The 17,925-nt window shown below is 48.4% G+C and overlaps 2 protein-coding genes across 2 annotated transcripts; one reads left to right on the forward strand and one right to left on the reverse strand.

The window, feature by feature from the left end:
* Positions 1–647: 647 nt before the first annotated feature.
* Positions 648–10,092, forward strand: LOC134046851 (biotin-dependent 3-methylcrotonyl-coenzyme A carboxylase beta1 subunit-like). The gene is made up of 14 exons (XM_062497665.1): positions 648–889; positions 977–1,153; positions 2,817–3,013; positions 3,901–4,079; positions 4,789–4,869; positions 5,052–5,230; positions 5,934–6,126; positions 7,050–7,165; positions 7,350–7,506; positions 8,017–8,139; positions 8,516–8,658; position 8,815; positions 8,970–9,077; positions 10,009–10,092. The coding sequence occupies exons 1-14, from the start codon at positions 648–650 to the stop codon at positions 10,090–10,092; spliced, it is 1,980 nt and encodes a 659-aa protein (XP_062353649.1).
* An 890-nt stretch (positions 10,093–10,982) lies between these two features.
* On the reverse strand, positions 10,983–17,533 carry RPE65 (retinoid isomerohydrolase RPE65). Its single transcript, XM_062497429.1, has 14 exons — positions 17,523–17,533; positions 16,682–16,764; positions 16,186–16,336; positions 15,802–15,909; positions 15,570–15,711; positions 14,835–14,982; positions 14,491–14,572; positions 14,161–14,293; positions 13,904–14,043; positions 12,899–13,028; positions 12,015–12,129; positions 11,817–11,911; positions 11,623–11,734; positions 10,983–11,134 (listed from the first exon to the last, which is right to left on the reverse strand). The coding sequence occupies exons 1-14, from the start codon at positions 17,531–17,533 to the stop codon at positions 10,983–10,985; spliced, it is 1,602 nt and encodes a 533-aa protein (XP_062353413.1).
* Positions 17,534–17,925: the final 392 nt, after the last annotated feature.

Genomic DNA, 17,925 nt, shown 5'->3' on the forward strand with positions numbered 1-17,925 from the left:
GGCCCGGCCCGGCCCGGTGCGAGGCTGTCCCCTCGCGGCCGCCATGGCGCGGCAGGGACCGGGGGTGGTCCTCTCATGGCCCTCACGGGAACGTGGGGTGTCCCCCGCGGGACAGGGGCTGTCCCCTCACAGCCTCTGTGGGAACAGGGGGTGTCCCCTCATGGCCCTCACGGGAACGTGGCGTGTCCCCTCACGATCCACTGGAGTCAAAGTGGCTCCTCACTACCTCGTATCAAAGCGGGAACCAGCTGTGTCCCCTCACAGCCCCTGCGGGAAGACGGCAGTGTTCCCTCACCACCCCGATGCAGGACTGCAGTCCGAGCTGTCCCCTCATGTCGCCTGCGGGAACAGGGGCGTCCCTTCACAACCCCCGTGGAAGGGCAGGCACCGGGGGTGTCCCCTCACGGAACAAAGGAACAAAGCTTGTCCCCTCACGGCCCTTACGGGACCGGGGGTGTCCCCTCACGGAACAAAGCTTGTCCCCTCACGGCCCTCGCGGGACCGGGGGTGTCCCCTCAGAACAGAATGGAGTCAGGGTGTCCCCTCATGACCCGCACCCCAGGCGAAGGGGCCGCGCTGCTCCTCAGCCGAGGGACCCCAGTGTGTAATTAATTCCTGTCACTCGCTGTCCCTCAGCTCTCGGGGCGATGTGGAGCCCGGCCCCGCTGTGCGCCCTGGGCCGGCGGCGCCCCGGGCCCTGCCCGCCGCTGCAGCCGCTGACCCGCCTGCTCCAGAGGGAATATCGGGGACAAACCCCGAGGGAATATCAGGGACAAACCCCGACCCACCTGCTCCAGAGGGAATATCGGGGACAAACCCCGACCCGCCTGCTCCAGAGGGAATATCGGGGACAAACCCCGACCCACCTGCTCCAGAGGGAATATCGGGGACAAACCCCAAGGGAATATCAGGAACAAACCCCGAGGGAATATCGGGAACAAACCCCGACCCGCCTGCTCCAGAGGGAAAATCGGGAGCTGCTGGGGCAGGGCTGGGGGAGGACACTGCACCTGCCTCCCCGCCGGTTTGTAAGTAATAAACCCAAATCCAAGCGGAATCCCAAAACATTCCCGGTTCTGGACGGCCGTGTCCCCGCCGTGTACCAGCATGCGTTTGAAGAGAATTTAAGGAACAGCAAGGCCGTGATTAAAAGGTAATTAACCGGTTTTGTGGGGTTTTTTGAGCGTTGCTATTTGTTACGTGGTGTGAGAGTCACTTATGGGCACTTTAGGGACTTTTAACGTGGGACAGTGTTTGCCCCATGGAGCAACGAAGCTGCCCAGTCCCTGGAAGTGTCCAAGGCCAGGTTGGATGGAGCAGCCTGGTGTCCCTGGCCATGGCAGAGGGTGGCACTGGATGAGCTTTGATGTCCCTTCCAACACAAACCAGTCCCTGAAATGTTGACCGAAATACCCAAACGGAGGTGCAAACTATTTAAAACAGTGCCATATGTTGTTTTGCATATATTGCCAAGAAATACTTTTTGCAGACCTACGTAACACTTGTTTCGTGTTGCATTTTCAATGTGAAGACGTAAATGGTGACTCACACACTCCTGACAGAGTAGGGGATGGGTGCTGCGATCCATCATGATTTATGGATAAAACGACAAAATGTGTTTTATGTGGTTATGTGAAAGATCAGATGGCAAAATTGCAAAGGCCTTTGTTCAGGGGAGTGATCCACTAGCTGGAAGCAAAGCTTTGGAAAACTCAGTGTGCCCTCCTGTGGTGGCATTTAGGACGTGATTAAAATCCTTTCCCTCCAAAGTTTTTCCAGACTCCTTGTCTCGGATTTTTTTTTTATTTTATTTTTTTCTGCTTTTTATCAAATAAGCTTGTTGCAGGAACTGACAGAGGAAGCTCTTGGCTGGATTATTCCCAAGAGTAGATGGTACATGGAGGTTCATGCTGAGTTAGGACAGGCACATTATGATAGCCTCATTATTATATATCACATTATTAGCTTTATTAAACAATTTTTGAATAACAAAAGTGAAATGTTTGCTTTAAATAACAGACATTTTTATTATACCTTGTAAAAACAATAATCTGGAAATATGAATTCATCTTTGTTTTCATGTCATTTGTGTGAAAACTGTGCAATATATTTAAGATCAATCTGCTAAAGGCTAAATTGTAAGGAAAATGGTTTGGGTCAGCAGGACCCTCAAAGCCCATCCAGTGCCACCCCTGCCTTGGCAGGGACACCTTTCACTATCCCAAGCTGCTCCAAACCCCAGTGTCCAGCCCAGCCTTGGGCACTGCCAGGGATCCAGGGGCAGCCACAGCTGCTCTGGGCACCCTGGGCCAGCCCTGCCCATCCTCCCAGGGAACAATTCCTGCCCAAAATCCCATCCATCCCTGACCTCTTGGAAATCATCCTTGACCCCAGTCCCTCTCCAGCTCTTCTGGAGCCCCTTCAGGCCCTGCCAGGGGCTCTGAGCTCTCCCTGGACCCTTCTCCTCTCCAGGTGAGCACCCCCAGCTCTCCCAGCCTGGCTCCAGCCCTGGAGCAGCTACAGGATCTCCTCTGCACAGGGCAGGATGAGCTTCTGATCCACCAACCCCCAAAATCCTCCCAGGGTTCCTCTCCATCCTTTCTCCCACAGCCTGTGTTTGTCCTTGGGATGTTCCCGGCCCTGGGGCAGGACCTGCACTTGGCCCTGTTGAACTCCTGAGGTTCCTCCGGCCCCACCTCTCCACCCGTCCGTGTGTCCCTCTGGAAGCCACCCCTCCCCTCCAGCGTGCGACCACACCCCACAGCTTTGTTCCTATGGATCAAAACTTTGTTGTTGTTGTTTTTTTACCCCATCAGATACTCGGAATTGCTGGAGAGGGTGAAGAAAGGAGGGGGAGAAAACGCCATCCTGCGGCACACGCAGCGCAACAAGAAGCTGTTCGTGCGGGAGCGCCTGAGGCTGCTCCTGGACCACGAGGATTTCCTGGAGCTGTCCCCACTGGCAGGGCTGGACATGCCCTACGGGGATGTCCCCGCTGCCGGCTGCCTCACGGGTAATGCACCTCGAGAGGGAAACGGCAGGAAAAAGGATGTATGGAATAAAATTTATTTTAGTATCTGAAGTGCTTTCACAGGAAAAGTCAACACTAGTTTTATTCAGTTCGTGTTCCCAACAGGGAAGAGTTCAGCCACTGCTGTATCACTATAATGGGAAATCTGAGAGAAACCTTTCAAATAAACGGTTTTTAATTTCTTCTAGATTTAGTAATTTTACTTACCACTTAATAATTTTTGTCTCAAAAAATGTAGGGTGCTGTGTCAAATTAGCTGTTGCCTCTTAAAGGAGAGGGGACAAAGTTATTGTGAGAAACAGGAGCTGTGACGTACATTATGAAGTGTTTTTCAAATCACAGACAATTGCATTTTCTATGCAAACATTGTCTCTTTAAACTGGAACAGCTCTTCAAAATGAAGCCCTTCAAAATTCATTGAAATTCAATGAAATTCAATTTCATCCAATATCAGTGAAATTGTATTTAGAAGAGTGGTTCCAGTTTAAAAAGTAACTGGAAGAACAATATGAAAACCCTTTTAATCATCACAGATTGTTGTATTTTTCAGTTTTATTAGGGGTATTTTTTATTTGCCTTCCCTTTTATCTCAAAGGTTGGGAGTCACAGTGTATTTTTTTTCTGTTACATTGTCACCATCAGTAAGCAAATCTATTTGAGATTCCTCTGTCGTTCGCATTAATTTTTTCAATGCTGTCATCCAGAGAAGAGTGTAGACCTCTTCCATGTGTGGTATTTTCAAGTTACTTTGGAGCTTCTTGATGTATGATTACTGAAAAAAAACTCCTGTTAAAGTTTGCCTCCTTGCTTTGCCTTACAGGGTTGTTGCTTTACAGGGTCATGATAAATTTCTGTGGTACCACTTGCAGGGATTGGCAGAATCTGTGGGGTCTGGTGTGTCTTCATTGCAAGTGATGCCACTGTGAAAGGAGGAACAATTTACCCAATTGGAGTGAAAAAACAATTAAGAGCCCAAGAAATTGCCATGGAGAACAGGCTGCTGTCTGTGCACATCGTGGACAGTGGGGGAGCCTTCCTGCCCCTGCAGGTACTGCTGGAACCTTTGCAGAGCAGAAAATATCAGAATTTATTTCATCACTTGGGCTAATCTTGCACCTCCCACCTAATCAGAGCTTAGAAACTGCAGTGAGTGTGCTGAACTGCTTTTGTGTCTAATAAATGAGTACATAGTGGGAGGTCTCTTTTCAATTCAGAATGTCTTAAGTGTTCTGTATTTTATTGTCCTGTTTGTGATAGCGATGCTCTGTGGCCTTTAGGAGTTTTTGCAATTCTGACTGCAAAATAAGAGTCTGAACAGGCTCTTTTGCAAAATGCTGAGATCATTCTCTCATAGAGACTGTAGTTGTTCTCTTTCCACACTGAGGGCAAGCACACGGGAAAAGTTTTTACCTGGAATTGTATCCAAAACTAAGTAAAAAAAGAAGCTGCTGAAGGCATTTCAGGTGAACTACCACCCTTCTCCAGATTTGCAGTCAGTTTGTGATTTCTGAAAAAAAAAAAAAATCACAAAATTTAACCTGTGCTTTCAGAGCAAATGGGTATTTTTGAGGGATTTGACAATGTATAAAGGAATAAATACCATAATGAATACTGTACATGAGAGGTTCAGGAATGATTATTAATGGGGACTCTCCCAGTGTCAGTTTTGTTGTGGTTGGGAATGAATGGAGCAGAGAGGAAGCATAAGCTTTTGTAGTTAATATTAAAAATCCCTTTTTCTTCTCCCTGTCCCTCAGTCAGAGCTGTTTCCTGACAAGCTGCACGGTGGCAGGATTTTCTACAACGAGGCAATCATGTCTGCCATGGGAATCCCTCAGGTACAGTGGCACGGGGAGTGCAAGGGGGTGTAGGAAAGGTAGAAATGTGGAGTGAACTTTGTTCTGCCTCTGATTTGTTTCCCCAAGCTGTGATATAACAATTTCTGCATTTCTGAACCAACTTTGGGCTTGGCTTTGCCTTTGCTGTCCCCTCTCCAGCACTGCAGTTTGTGTCCCCTCAGGTGGCCGTGGTGTGTGGCTCCTGTGTGGCTGGAGGTGCCTACGTGCCCACCATGGCTGAGGAATCTGTGATCATTGATCAAATTGGAACGTTGTTCCTTGCTGGGCCACCCCTGGTGAAAGCTGCCACGGGAGAAGATGTCTCTCCTGAGGACCTTGGAGGAGCCAGGCTTCACTCACAGTATGTGCAGTATTCTCAAAAATAGGGAGAGGAATGTGGCACTGACATTTCAGAGCAGGGCTAAGAGTGGAGCCTGGGGTTAACACTGGTTTGCCTTCTTGGGTTCAGGGGTTTGGGTTAAATCAGCCAAATGGAAGTCAAATTAAGTTATTTATGGGGTGAGGCAGAGACTGGACAGGTTGGGTTTGGATCTCTGTTGTTCCACATACTTCTTGAACAACTTCAGGCAACTAATCTCAGTGCCTCACAGGGAGCAGCCACAGAAGAAGGATATCTCCTCTTTTCCAAGTGTTTTCCAGAATACACAAATTTAACCCAGTTATGGTACATGGAATACATTCCTGTCTTTATATCTTGGCTGCACCCACTTACTTTGAAATAATTTCTGAAGTTTGCTTTCCTCTTTTCCTTTTTTGATATTCTCTGCAACAACAGCATCACAAAAATAAATTCCAAGGTCTTTTTTAAATCCAGATAAACGCAAAAGTCGCAGGGAAGAACAACTCCTTTCTGTGAATTTAACTGGGGATTGGACTGCACAGAAATCACTGAGTGACTGCTTTCAGCTCATCCATACAGAACCAAATCACACAGTATTTCCATAGGGCATTTGGAGAGTCTCAGCTTTTTTTCTAGAGTTTGGATTTCCCCTCAGGATTCAGAACTCATTAATTCAATGCTAATGATTGTCTCTCTCTCCTAGAGTCAGTGGCTGCAGTGACCATTTTGCAGTCTCAGAAGAGGAGGCCTATGAGTGCATTCGTAATGTTGTCTCTACCTTAAACTTTGAGCCAGTGCCAGGGGAGGACAGGGAGCCTGACAGTCCCTTGTACAGCCCTGAGGAGCTCCTGGGTCTGGCACCACTGGATTACAGCTGCACTCTTCCTGTCAAACTGGTAAGGGAACAGGGATTTCATTCCTGCATCCTTCACTCTGCTCCATTCCACTCCAGGTGTTATTCTGAATTATTACTTCATCTGCTGCCAGCCTGTTTTAAGCCTGAAAAAAAGCAGGATGTCAACAGTTCTGTGGGATTATAGAAAATATTTAACCTGAAATCCTGCTGGAGATAAAATTATCCCAGACTGTGCCAGTGCTGCCCAGCTGTTTCCATGCACTGTTGGGATGCTTTCTTTATGTCTTGCACTGTGTTGAGAACATACACCTCTTTAATGTCTGTATTTCCCTGCCCCTGCCTTTCTGTTTCTTCCCCCTAAGCATTCAAGATGTTGTAGAAAGAAATGGTGAAATTATTGCCTGAGAACCAGCACAGCTCAAATCAAAGTTGTTGGCGATTGGGACAGACACTAAAGCTTAAGCAGAGACATGCAGAGCTGCCCAGGCTGTTTTCATTGTGTTCTACATAAGATCTCATCTCCATGGATGTGAATCCAGTATCTTTTCCAGTGTAAATCCCTGCACTTGAGGGAATTGACTGTAGAAATCTTTGAAGGCAGCTTTTAACTGTGTTGGAAAAAAGCATAAGCCATATGAACCAAGCATTTCTTAAGCACAGAATCAGAAACTGCACACACTGGGGTTTGTTTTTTGCTTTTTTGCACTTCACTTGTAACTGAACTGCACTTGCAGTTGTGTGCAGGAGCAACTGTGCTTCATAAAACTAAAATAATTTTGGAGTTGGCCTTTGTCTTAAAATACAGAGTTGGTAATTCAACTAAACACAAATTAGATAGTTTGTGCATACTGAGCATTTAGCAAGTCACCCAAAGACCCTCTGTGCTTATAACTCAGGTCTGTTTGAACAGAGCATTTCTTTTAGCAGAGCTCTGCTATTTTCATGACAATTTCTCTAGTAAAGTCAAGTCTGTATAATTCTTTGCAGATTCTGAGCCGGCTGGTGGATGGAAGCAGATTTCAGGAATTCAAGGCTCCTTATGGAACAACATTAGTGACAGGATTTGGCCATGTGGAAGGGTATGGCTGGAAACATTCCCCATCCAAACGGATGGACATGCATTTCTCAACAGCTTTTGTGTCCTCAGCAGGTTCTACACCATGCCAATCATTTCTGGGGTTCAAAAGGGAGAATCATGGAATTGCTGAGGTTGGAAAGAACCTCTCAGATCATGGAGTCCAACTGTCCATGTTTGTTCTGTAGGCACTTGGTGGGGATAGTGGCCAACAATGGGGAGCTGGCTCACGATGCTGCTCTCAAGGGCAGCCACTTTGTCCAGCTCTGTGGCCAGAGGGGAATTCCCATCCTCTTCCTCCAAAACACTGCTCCACAGCCAGCAGGGCCTGCAAGCATCTCACAGGTATGGCATGTTTGCTTCAATGTATTTCAAACACCTCTTAGTTCTTGTGGTGCCTAAAGTTACATTTTCAGAATTATTAACTGTTAGGAAAACTGTTTTTTTAACCACTCTTGAAGAAGCTTTGTAATGACTTTGCTAATGGAAAGATTTAAGAACATTCTCACTTGAATTTTAAGCAGGCCTGGATGCTGATATGAAATGATACTGTTCAATTAGCAAGGCAGGCTGGAAAGTTTGGGATTTGCAGTGCTTTTGACATTGAAATACAGCTTATTGATTCCTCTGCTAACTCTGCACTCCAGAAAACTGGCTATTTAGCTTTTTAAAGTGTAGGCATTAAAGTAGGATTTGTCCTGAGCTAAGGAAAGTAAAACCTCCATTAGATTCCAGATCTGTTTCTGCAGAATTGTAAATGAATTTTAAAAATTATTTAGAAATACGAGTTTGTTGCGAGCTGAGACAATTTAGAACAAAGTCTTAAAGGATTTAAAATATCTACTTTTATTCCAGGCAGAAGCTCATTCCAACAGGCTGAAGGCCCAGGCCTCCATGATGGCTGCAGTTGCCTGTGCTACTGTTCCCAAAATAACCATTGTCATTGGAGGCTGTTTTGGGAGTGACAGCTATGTCATGGTACGGGTGGCACCAGGGCTTGGGGACTGTCACAGCTGTCACACTGCTCAGGTGTCAGTGCATTCCTAAAACACAGCTGGGGAACTCCAGCTCTGAACTAATATTTAAGTAAGAAATGTGACAGGGCACGTGATTGCTGAAAAGTAAACATGGAAGACTTAAACATGGAAGTGCTTGGAATTCAAAATGAAACATTAAAATAGAAATATTGAAGGCATTGGGAGGTGGTGGTTCCTGGCATGGGGTGTCTGTCCTCATACAAATCCAGCGTGTTCCATTCTGCCTTGCCCTTGGTTGTTTCATCCCACAGACACCTTTTTATGATTCATCTCAGTGAGTTTGTTCTGTTCTTTGACGCTTTTTTCCCCCCTTGTAGTGTGGGAGATCATTCAGTCCAAACTTTCTGTTCCTGTGGCCCAATGCAAGAGTTGCTCTTGTGGATTCTCAACATTTCCCCACAGTTCCACCAGCTGGGGACTGGACAGGAGAGGAACTGGAGCTAAAACAGCTGAAGGCAAAGTAAGGACATTTAATAGAATCCTGACAGGGATTTCATTGTTAAATTACCTGCTTTTGTTCATCGTACACAGCAGCACATCCCAACTAGTGAAACAAACATGGTTCTACTGAAAAAACTATTTTAAATTTCCATGTATTTCTGTGCCTTTCTTTTAGGGTGTTCCCTTTGCTGCAGAATGGTCAGCTCTGTTATTTGCAGTTTTCTGACAAATTTTAACAGCAGTGCTGCCCATTTTCTTCAGGTGGATGGATTTGCCTGTTTCATCTGTAATTTTTTTTCACTGCTCTGCTGTTTTTATTGTGCTTTTAAGCCTGTTCAATTCTCTGCCCTCTCCAGGCTAGAGGAAGAAAGCAGTGCCTTTTACTCCTCTTCCAGGCTCTGGGATGATGGGATCATTCTACCTCAAGACACCAGGAAGGTGGGTTTTCCTTTTAGGCCGTTTAATTCTCCAAGCTCACAATGGGTGAACATGCCTCTCTCAGGGTTGGCAATGTCCTCATTCCACACCTGGGGCTCCCACTTCTCACTTCATGGAATTGCTCTCTGTAATTCTCATCCTGTCTCTTCCCCCTTACTTTATAAAAAATGTTTATCTTGAATTCTGGTTACTTGACCACAGCATTTCCTCACTGAGCCTCTCCTTTGACTTGACCATAACTTGAATCTACATCTGAATCCCTTTTTTCCCATGTTATTACCCATATCTTCCCATATAATTACCCATATCATCACTCTTTGAAGTTCAGGCTTCTCTGAATTCCTTTTGTTTCCATTCTTTTATCCTGGGATGTTGCTTTTTGCAATTTTCTCTTCCTGCTTTAAATTTGCTGTGTACATTTGGGATGCTCCCCTGCCTTTTTATTGATTTGAAATTGCCACACATCCTTCCCTCCATTAGGTTCTTTCTGAAAGCTGCTGCCTTTGTTCTTTTATTTTTCCTTGTTAGATTGTTTATTAGCACTAAAAATCTCCTCTGCGCTTCTGAAGTTTGTTTACTTGAAGATCTCAATCTCTCCTGGTTTCAGCTGGGGTTAAATCACAACACAACCCTTCTAAATATGGTACATATTTATAGAATCACGTGGATGGTAAATATTTTCTTGGAGTTTATGGGAACTTTGATAATTGGAGAGTACCAAGAAGTTTTTTTAGTCCTAGAGCCCTGAAATTCCTACTTTATGAGCTACGCATGAAAATAAGTGAGAGTTGAACTGTTCATTTTACTGTGTTCAGTGTTTCACAAGAAGAATGAACAAATAAAATAAATACAGAATTCATGAGTTTTACTGGGGGTTTTTTGTTTGTTTATTTGAGGCTCATTGTTTATATTGCTTTTTGCTTTTAATTAGGTGATTGCCCAGTGCTTGGAGATCATGGAACAGAAGAAGTTCCAGACTGTGTTGTCCCATCCCCATCCCATCATCAGGATGTAACTGCAGCCCCCCAGACCAGAGCCTTCTACCAGCACTCTGAGTATAAGGATTTTCTATTTGACACCATTAATAAAAATGTTGAACAACTGAAGACAAACAGGAATCCCAGATTTTAAATCTGATGGCAGAAAGTTTTTATTTTCAACAATAGCCTCTTTTAACATCAGCTGTAAGTTTATTTTGAGAGAAGGAAGGATTAAGCTGACCATCTGTAGAACTCTAAGGAAGCAAAGTCAGTCAGTCAGAGGGGTAACAATTGCTTGATTTTTTTCATGTCCATTTTTAACATGAAATCCAGAAATCAAGGAACTGCGCTTGGACAAAAGAAAGGGAAAAGAGCAAACACACAAGGGAAGGTGTGCAGTTTGCAGCCCAGGTGAAGAACAAAACTCTACCTGCCACCCTCTTGGGACTCCCAAAGCAGCTGTGGAAAAGCTCCACTCTTTGAGGATTGCTCTGAGGATACTACAGCAATGATCAGGATGAGGTTTAAATCTGAAATCCTTCAGCATAGGCTAAAAATTCTCAACCATGCAACAGAGCACAGCCTGTTGTACACAATGTTACCACATGATGTAAAAGTGTTGAGGTTACTCTCTGCTCTTCCAGCTCCTTTCACTCTGCTGCAGCTACAAAGTTTAATTTTGCATAAACAGAACCTCTCCACCACCCCAAACTTGCGGTTTAACTAGAAATGATACCAAAGGGTGCATTTAAAAAATACCTGATTTACCATTGTGAAGAATTATCGACAAAGGCTGAACTGCTTGAACTGAGTTAAGCAGCTCCACAAATGCCAGGGGCTGTGGAAGGAGTCTGGGTCACCTGTAAACGGAGACTGCACTTTTTGGGAGCTGGAAGAAGCCCGGGCCAGGTGTTGCTGTGCGTGCTCACGCTCTCTTGAAGAGCCCATGGAATGTCACGGGAATGTTCACTTCCACCTCGGCCCTGGCCACCTCGCTCATATCTTTGGCGTTGAGGATGAGGAGGAAGGCAGGCTTGGGCCCCACCCCCGGGCTGATCACGATGCTCAGCACCACCCCTGCAAGGTGAGAACACGATGGGTGTGGCCCAGGTGGGTGTGGACTGTGTCTGACCCCGGCGGGGCAAGGTGAGAGCAGCCCTGGCACTCGGGGCACCAGAAATCCCGAGGGTGTCATCGATGCTGAGGGACACGGCAGGGACACAGCACAGGCTGCCCAGGGAAGCTGTGGCTGCCCCAGCCCTGGCAGTGTCCAAGGCCAGGTTCAAGGCTTGGAGCAACCTGGGACAGTGGAAGGTGTCCATGCCCATGGCAGGGGATGGAACAGGATGAGTTTTAAGGTCTCTCCCAAACCAAAAATTTCATTATTCTAGTTTTAGTTTTCCCATGTTTCCTCAGAAATTTCCCACGGGTGTTAGCACCTGTCCCATCTCATCCAGGAGCTGCCATGCAGGCTCTGCCCTGCCCTGCTGTGGCACAGCCCTGCGGCCAGCCTGGCACAGCCCTTCCCAATGCCAGTGGCAATGCCACCAAGCCCCCAGCATTACCATCATCTTCCTCCAGCGCATCCGGGTGGGAAACGAAGATCGGCTCCGACGGGTACGCGTCCGGCTCCTGCCACACCCAGGTCTCCTTGGTTTTAACATTCAGCTTGCAAAGCTAAAAGTGGGGATAACACAAAACCACAGAGCTCACAAATATTCCTTGATGTCCCCAAATTCCCCCATGGGCTGATAGTTACCCTGTCTGGGACAAAGTGGTTCAGCCCCAGCCCGTAGGTGTACGTGTACGGCTTCCCACCGTACTTCCTGTAGTTGATCTGGGGGAATTCAAAGGCTACAAGGAAAAAAAAAATCCATATATTAATGCTGAGGGTTAGTGGGACACGGCGTGCAGGCAGCACTTGGTGTGACCTGGGGGAGCTGGGGTGTCATTGTACCGTGACGTGGCCCTGAGAAAATCACCTCTGGCTCCAGCCAGATTGTCTCGTCGCTGCGCAGTGTTGCTGTGGCTGTCGTGTAAGGCAGGGTGACCAGGTTCTTCCCTGTGTCAGCCTGTGACAAAGAGAAATAAATACCCAAGAGAGTGGAGAGAAGTTTTAGTCTATTTGCCCACAACTGTAGCAAACAGCACTGAACATGGAAGGCTCTCAGAGTCTCAGCGAGCGGCAGGAGGCGACGGCTGCCGAGTGCTTGGCAGTGCTGCAAGAACTGTCCTGTTCCTCAGCCTAAACACAACCTCCCTCCCTCCTGAAGGCATTCAGAGCTTTCCTTAAGCTCTGCCACGTGGGCTTGCACTTCTCACTTGATCCACAGCCCAGTGAGCTCCGAGAGAGGCTGGGCTGTCCAGCATCCCCTGCATCCCCCCTCGGCCCACCCGCCAGCCACCACGAGCAGGGTCAGGGAAAGGAACCCAGCAGCTGCCAGCCAGAGAGCTCTGTGTGTGCCAGGCTGGCAGCTCCAGGGACCTCACACTGAGGGCTGGAGGATTTAACCACATGTGCTTGGGCTCTGGCTGCAAAGAGTTTGGGTTGGAAGGGACCTTAAAGCTCATCTCATTTGCCATGCCATGGGCAGGGACACCTTCCACTGGACCAGTTGCTCAGAGCTCCATCCATCCCAACCTTGAGACATTTCCAGGGATGGGGCAACCACAACCTCTCTTGGCAACCATAGAAATAAACCAGAAAAACATTGACCAGCTAAAGAAAATAAAAAGTTTCTCTGAATACCCATGCTTCAAGTTTGCCCTTTGAATGCAAAGGTTGGATTTGAAGCAGATGGGGGCAGCAGGGCTGGCAGGGAGTGCAGCAGACTGCAGTACCTTGTCGATGCTCAGGGGCAGGACGTATCTGCGGGCCTCGGGCTGCGGCGCCTTCTCCGCCTGCCGCTTCACCTCGTCCCAGTTAGCCCGGAGGTTGGCCAGGTACAGGTAGTTGTAAACAAATTCAAACCTGCACCAAACAGCATCACACAGAGAAACACAGCTGGGCTTTGCAAAGGTGGGGGAACTGTAGGTGTTTTGTGCCTAAAATTCACTGAAGTGTTGAATGGTTTGGGTTGGGAGGAACCTTAATGTTTATCTCAGCTCTTGCCATGGACAGGGACACCTTCCACTATCCCAGGGTGCTCCAAGCCCCTTCCCCTGCTTGTGATGAACACCAGCAATTGCTGGGTTTTCCTGACAGGGGCTGTGGTGCACACACAGCTCAGCTCTGCTGAGGAGCTGGACTGAGGCTTGTGTTACTCTGTTTTGCCCCTGGATCTCTGGAAGTGTCCAAGGCCAGGTTGGCTAGGGCTTGAAGCACCCTGGGATAGTGGAAGGTGTCCTTGTCCATGGCAGAGGGTGGAACAAGATGAGTTTTATGGTCCGTTTCAAACCCAAAGCAGCCTGAAATTCTATGACTCTATGCCAGGATCAGCTCAGCTCTCAGGATGTCCTGGGTGTGCAGCCAACACAGGGCTGAGCTTCATCATTTCAGTGCCACGTTTCTGTGTTTACATGCAGACCAGCATTCATGCCTCATGCACACCTTGCTCATTGCAGTCCCAGGAGCCAGAATATCATCAACCCTTCACCAGTCACTAACATTTTTAAAGACAAAAGTAAATAAAAGATAAAAATATTTTTTTTTCCTGGAAGATGAGTGTCAAGCAGGCTCCCTGCACCTCTGAAGAACTCAATGCTGTATAGTCTACATGTCACCACGTGTTAAATGTTAAATGGATTGGTGAAAGTGCCAGAGGCCCCAGCAGGGATGTGCCAGGGCAGGGAGTGCTCCGTGTGGTGCAAGGGGCAGTTGAGATGCCCAGGGAGCCTTGGCCTCACCCCTTCCAGGTGCACAGGTCCACGATCAGGAACCCGTTGTCCTCGTAGGTGTTGATGTGGTGGAAGAGGTTGAAGGCCGAGGTGCGGTACTTGAGGTTGAGGAGCCTGCCTTTCTTCTTCTCTGCCACGTGAAGCCACACCTGGAAACCACACAGCAGCTGGGCTTAGGCTCAGGGAAATGAAGGCGAAGCCAATGGACCTCCCAGCCCAGGTCTGGCTGCCCAGTCCAACCCAGTTTGGGATGACCCCATGCTCACCCCCATGGTCTCGTTGGACTCGAAGCAGTCCATGTAGTTGGCTCCCCAAAGGCTCCAGGAGGAGAGGAACTTGAGGAGGTTGATTTTCACTGGTGTCTCCACAAACACAATGTAGTTTGGGGTCAGCCCAAAGCTGTTGGGAAAAGCAGGGAACCACATCAGGCTCACCAGGATCAGTTTGGACAAAAGCCATGGAGTTGCTCCTCTTAAACACATGGATCAACATTCAAAATCAGTCTGATTTTGGTTAATCACCTCATTTTCATTGCTGATTACATGTGAGAACCAGTCCCTGGTTCCAGCTGACCTGCTGACCCCATGGAATGTTACCTGTGGACATAGGAGGGCTTAAATCTGTCACTGCAGGGGAACTGCACCACCACCTCCGACTTGTTCATGGGGTCTTGCTTGTCTGGAATGGGACAGGTGAGAGGTTATGGAGGTCTCACCCACACTTACTCTGTACTTAGAGCATCTACCCAGAAAATTCCTGCCTTTAACACAAAATTCATCATTTAGAAGCCACCTGGAAGTGGTTTAAATACAACATTAAAAAAAAAAATCTAAAGGAGCTTGAAAAAAAGCTAACTTAGTGGCAAAATTCATTTAAAGGATAAAGAAAATATTTATAAGAGGAAAGTTTCCCAGCTGGCTCAGAGGTGGGATTGACTGACCTGCCTGCAGAGGAGGAATCCTGATGATGTTGTAGGCCAGGGCAAAGTTTTTCCCAAAGCAGTTCCCAATGTTGTAAACGGTGCCATCGTTCTCGATGTGGGGATGAGCCGTTGCCCCGTTGACGGACACGTACTTACACAGATCCACCTGGAGAACAGCAGGGACACAGTCAGGAGCTTCCCTGGCAGCAGGTGGGAAGGCACAAGCTCTGCAAGGTGTTGTGAGTCAGTACATCCTTGCTCTACACGTGGGAAGTTCCTCTCAAGGTCTGCAGTTGAGCTCTGATTTGCAAATTCCGACCCAAACCTGAAGATGCTCCAGGGGCTGGAGCCCCCCTGCCGTGGGAGAGCTGGAGGTGTTCAGCCTGGAGAAGGGAGAGTTCAGGGGGGACCCTTCAGTGCCTAAAGAGGCTCCAGGGGAGCTGGAGACGGACTGGGGACAAGGCATGGAGGGACAGGAGGGCAGGGATAGGTGGGATATTGGGAAAAATATCTGTGAGGGTGGGCAGGCCCTGGCCCAGGGTGCCCAGAGCAGCTGTGGCTGTCCCTGGATGCCTGGCAGTGCCCAAGACCAGGCTGGAGCACCCTGGGATGGTGGAAGGTGTCCCTGCCATGGCAGGGGTGGCACTGGGGTGGCTTTAAGATCCCTGCCTACCCAACCCATTCCGTGACTCCATGATTTTCCATTTTGGTTTTACTCCTCCACACCTCTGTCAGCCCAGGACAAAGACTCACCTGCTTGATGGTCTCCAGGGTGTCTGGGTTAATCCTGGTGATGAAGTTGGTCTCAGTACAAGCATAGTAATCCTCACCCACGGGATAGACATTCACCAGAGCATTATCTGTCACCTCCACACCTTTGAAGTAGGAGAAAAACCTGAGCAGAGAAAACCAACAGGCAGTCAGGGGCTCCTGAGAAGCAGAAACTGTAGGACATCCCAGCAATGTCTGCAGCACCCCGAGGTACCTGGAGAAGATGTTCTTGCAGGGGTCTGGGTAGGCGTAGGTGCCAAACTCCGTTATCACAATCCTCTTCTCCGTCATGGCTCGCACGTAGGCGTCAGTCCTGACAAACCTGGGGGGGCCAGGGCGAGAAAGTCTGTCACAGGTGGCATCAGGCTGTGCAATAAATTTAAATATTCCTTTGCTGAACCTCGTGAGACCTCTGGGAGCTCCCCACGACCTCACGTTGCATCAGGAGCTGGGTTCAATGATTTCACTGCTAGAGCTCTTCCAATAAGCACATGGAGTCACAATAACCAGTGTGTCCCACAGACACAACCTGTTCCCAGCATTTCAGACAAGCAAATGCTTCCTCATTTGTTCATTTTTCTTGGAAAACTGGCAGTACCTTCGGTGGTAGGTGACGTGCCCCTCCTTGAAGTCAAACTTGTGGAGCAGTGCCTGGCCATCAAAGAGGTGGTAGAAGGGCTCTGAGCCCACCTCAAACAAGCCAGGACCACATCTCAGGAGGCTTCCTCGCAGCCAGGTGGGAATCCTACCTGTGGGAGAGGCAGCGTTGGGATGGGCAGGCAAATCACACCAAGGAATTTTTATTGTGACAGCAAGAAAATGAAAACTTCAGCTCATTTTCTAATTAAACTTAGTGTTTAAACACACATGAGCTCTACGGGCTCTGTTGTTTTTTCACCTCCACGCCTGCTGTGGACCAATACATTCAGTATTGAAATGTCTAAAGAGTTCCCCACCCGATCTGACCTTTTTCTAGCCCACATCACCAGCCCTGTGAGCTCCTTCACATCCAGCCTTATGAAGCCTCTGAGGCCTGGAAGCCCCTGAGCTGCAGGAACAAAGCAGAGCAGAAGGAGATGAGGCCCCAGACCAACCTGTGACGTGGGCAGTCACTGGAGAGGACAGCTCCTCCACGGTCTCAAAGAGCTTCTTGTAGCCTCCAGCAGGATGCTCTACCCTGAAAGGGCACAGGAGGGTGAGCCTGGAGCAGGGGCAGGGCTGGGAGCCCACTCCCAGGGAGGGATGGATCTTTCTGGATGGAACGGTCCATGACTTGCAAAGAACTTGAGGGAGGAAGGAGAAGCACCTTTCCATGGGGAAAGGCTCTGAGCTCCAAACAGCTACAGAGAATTGTCCTGAGCATGAGAAAGGACAGCCCACACTGCAGCCCCACAAATCCAGGATACCCAAATCATCAGAAAGCAAAATCCAGTTTTTACCTCCTTGTACCTCCCAGCTTCTGGAAAAGTTTTTGTTTGTTTTTTTTTTTTTTAAACCAAAGAATTATTTGCTGCGTTCCAATTTTATCTCTTGCAAAGCCCATGAAGACACACCAGCCTGGTAAACTCTGCCCAGAGCAGCTGTGGTTGCCCCTGGATCCCTGGCAGTGTCCCAGACCAGGCTGGACGGGGCTGGGAGCACAAGGACAGTGGAAAGTGTCCCTGCCCATGGCAGGGGTGGCACTGGATTGGATTTAAGGTCCTTCCAACCCAAACCATCCCAAGATTCCATGTTCTACTCCAAATTCTGGTCAATCCTCTGGAACCTGGAGGTTTCCCCAGACCAGAACCACACTTGGCATGGGATGTTCCAGCATAGACACGTGGAGACCTCCCCCCTTCTCCTCCCCTCCAAACCCTGCTGCCCCCCCAGCAGCCCCAGGCAATGCTCCATCTGGGATGTGCTCCCACACAGAGGAACTTCAGGAATACTCACTGGCTGTACATCCTCCCTGATGAAGGGCCCAAGCCTCCAGAGCCAAGCACAGAGCCAGAGCTGTGCTGGGTATTTATGGGGTGCTGAGCCCTGCCCAGGGCAGCCCCATCCCAAACCAGCCCCCACCAATGAGAGCACCCCGGGAACAGAGCCGGCTTTCAGCACCAAAATCCTCCCTGGGCTTTGGGAGCTTTTGTCCTGCTGTTCACACAAAAAGGGGCTTTCACTATTTTTCTGAGACCTAAATTCTTCCCAAGCAGAAGTGATTACAAAGGAAAAAAAAAAAAAACAACAGGGAGGAGTGAAACGGAGCTGGAACTGTGCTGGGACCTGGCACTTGGCTCTGCAGGGACCTCACCCAGGACTGATGTGACACTGGAGACACCAAGAGAGAAGAAAATGC

Source organism: Cinclus cinclus, chromosome 8, assembly GCF_963662255.1.
Source record: "Cinclus cinclus chromosome 8, bCinCin1.1, whole genome shotgun sequence".
NCBI classification, from domain to species: domain Eukaryota; kingdom Metazoa; phylum Chordata; class Aves; order Passeriformes; family Cinclidae; genus Cinclus; species Cinclus cinclus.

Bases quoted from the DNA above. Each gene is read 5' to 3' on its own strand.
- LOC134046851 (XM_062497665.1), top strand. From the start codon at position 648: ATGTGGAGCCCGGCCCCGCTGTGCGCCCTGGGCCGGCGGCGCCCCGGG. The intron at 1,154-2,816 runs GTAATTAACCGG...TTACCCCATCAG, and splicing joins AGCAAGGCCGTGATTAAAAG to ATACTCGGAATTGCTGGAGA. The intron at 8,140-8,515 runs GTACGGGTGGCA...CCCCCCTTGTAG, and splicing joins GGAGTGACAGCTATGTCATG to TGTGGGAGATCATTCAGTCC.
- RPE65 (XM_062497429.1), bottom strand. The intron at 14,573-14,834 runs GTCAGTCAATCC...GTCCCATTCCAG, and splicing joins GATTCCTCCTCTGCAGGCAG to ACAAGCAAGACCCCATGAAC. The intron at 11,735-11,816 runs GTAACTATCAGC...CCCCACTTTTAG, and splicing joins ACCACTTTGTCCCAGACAGG to CTTTGCAAGCTGAATGTTAA.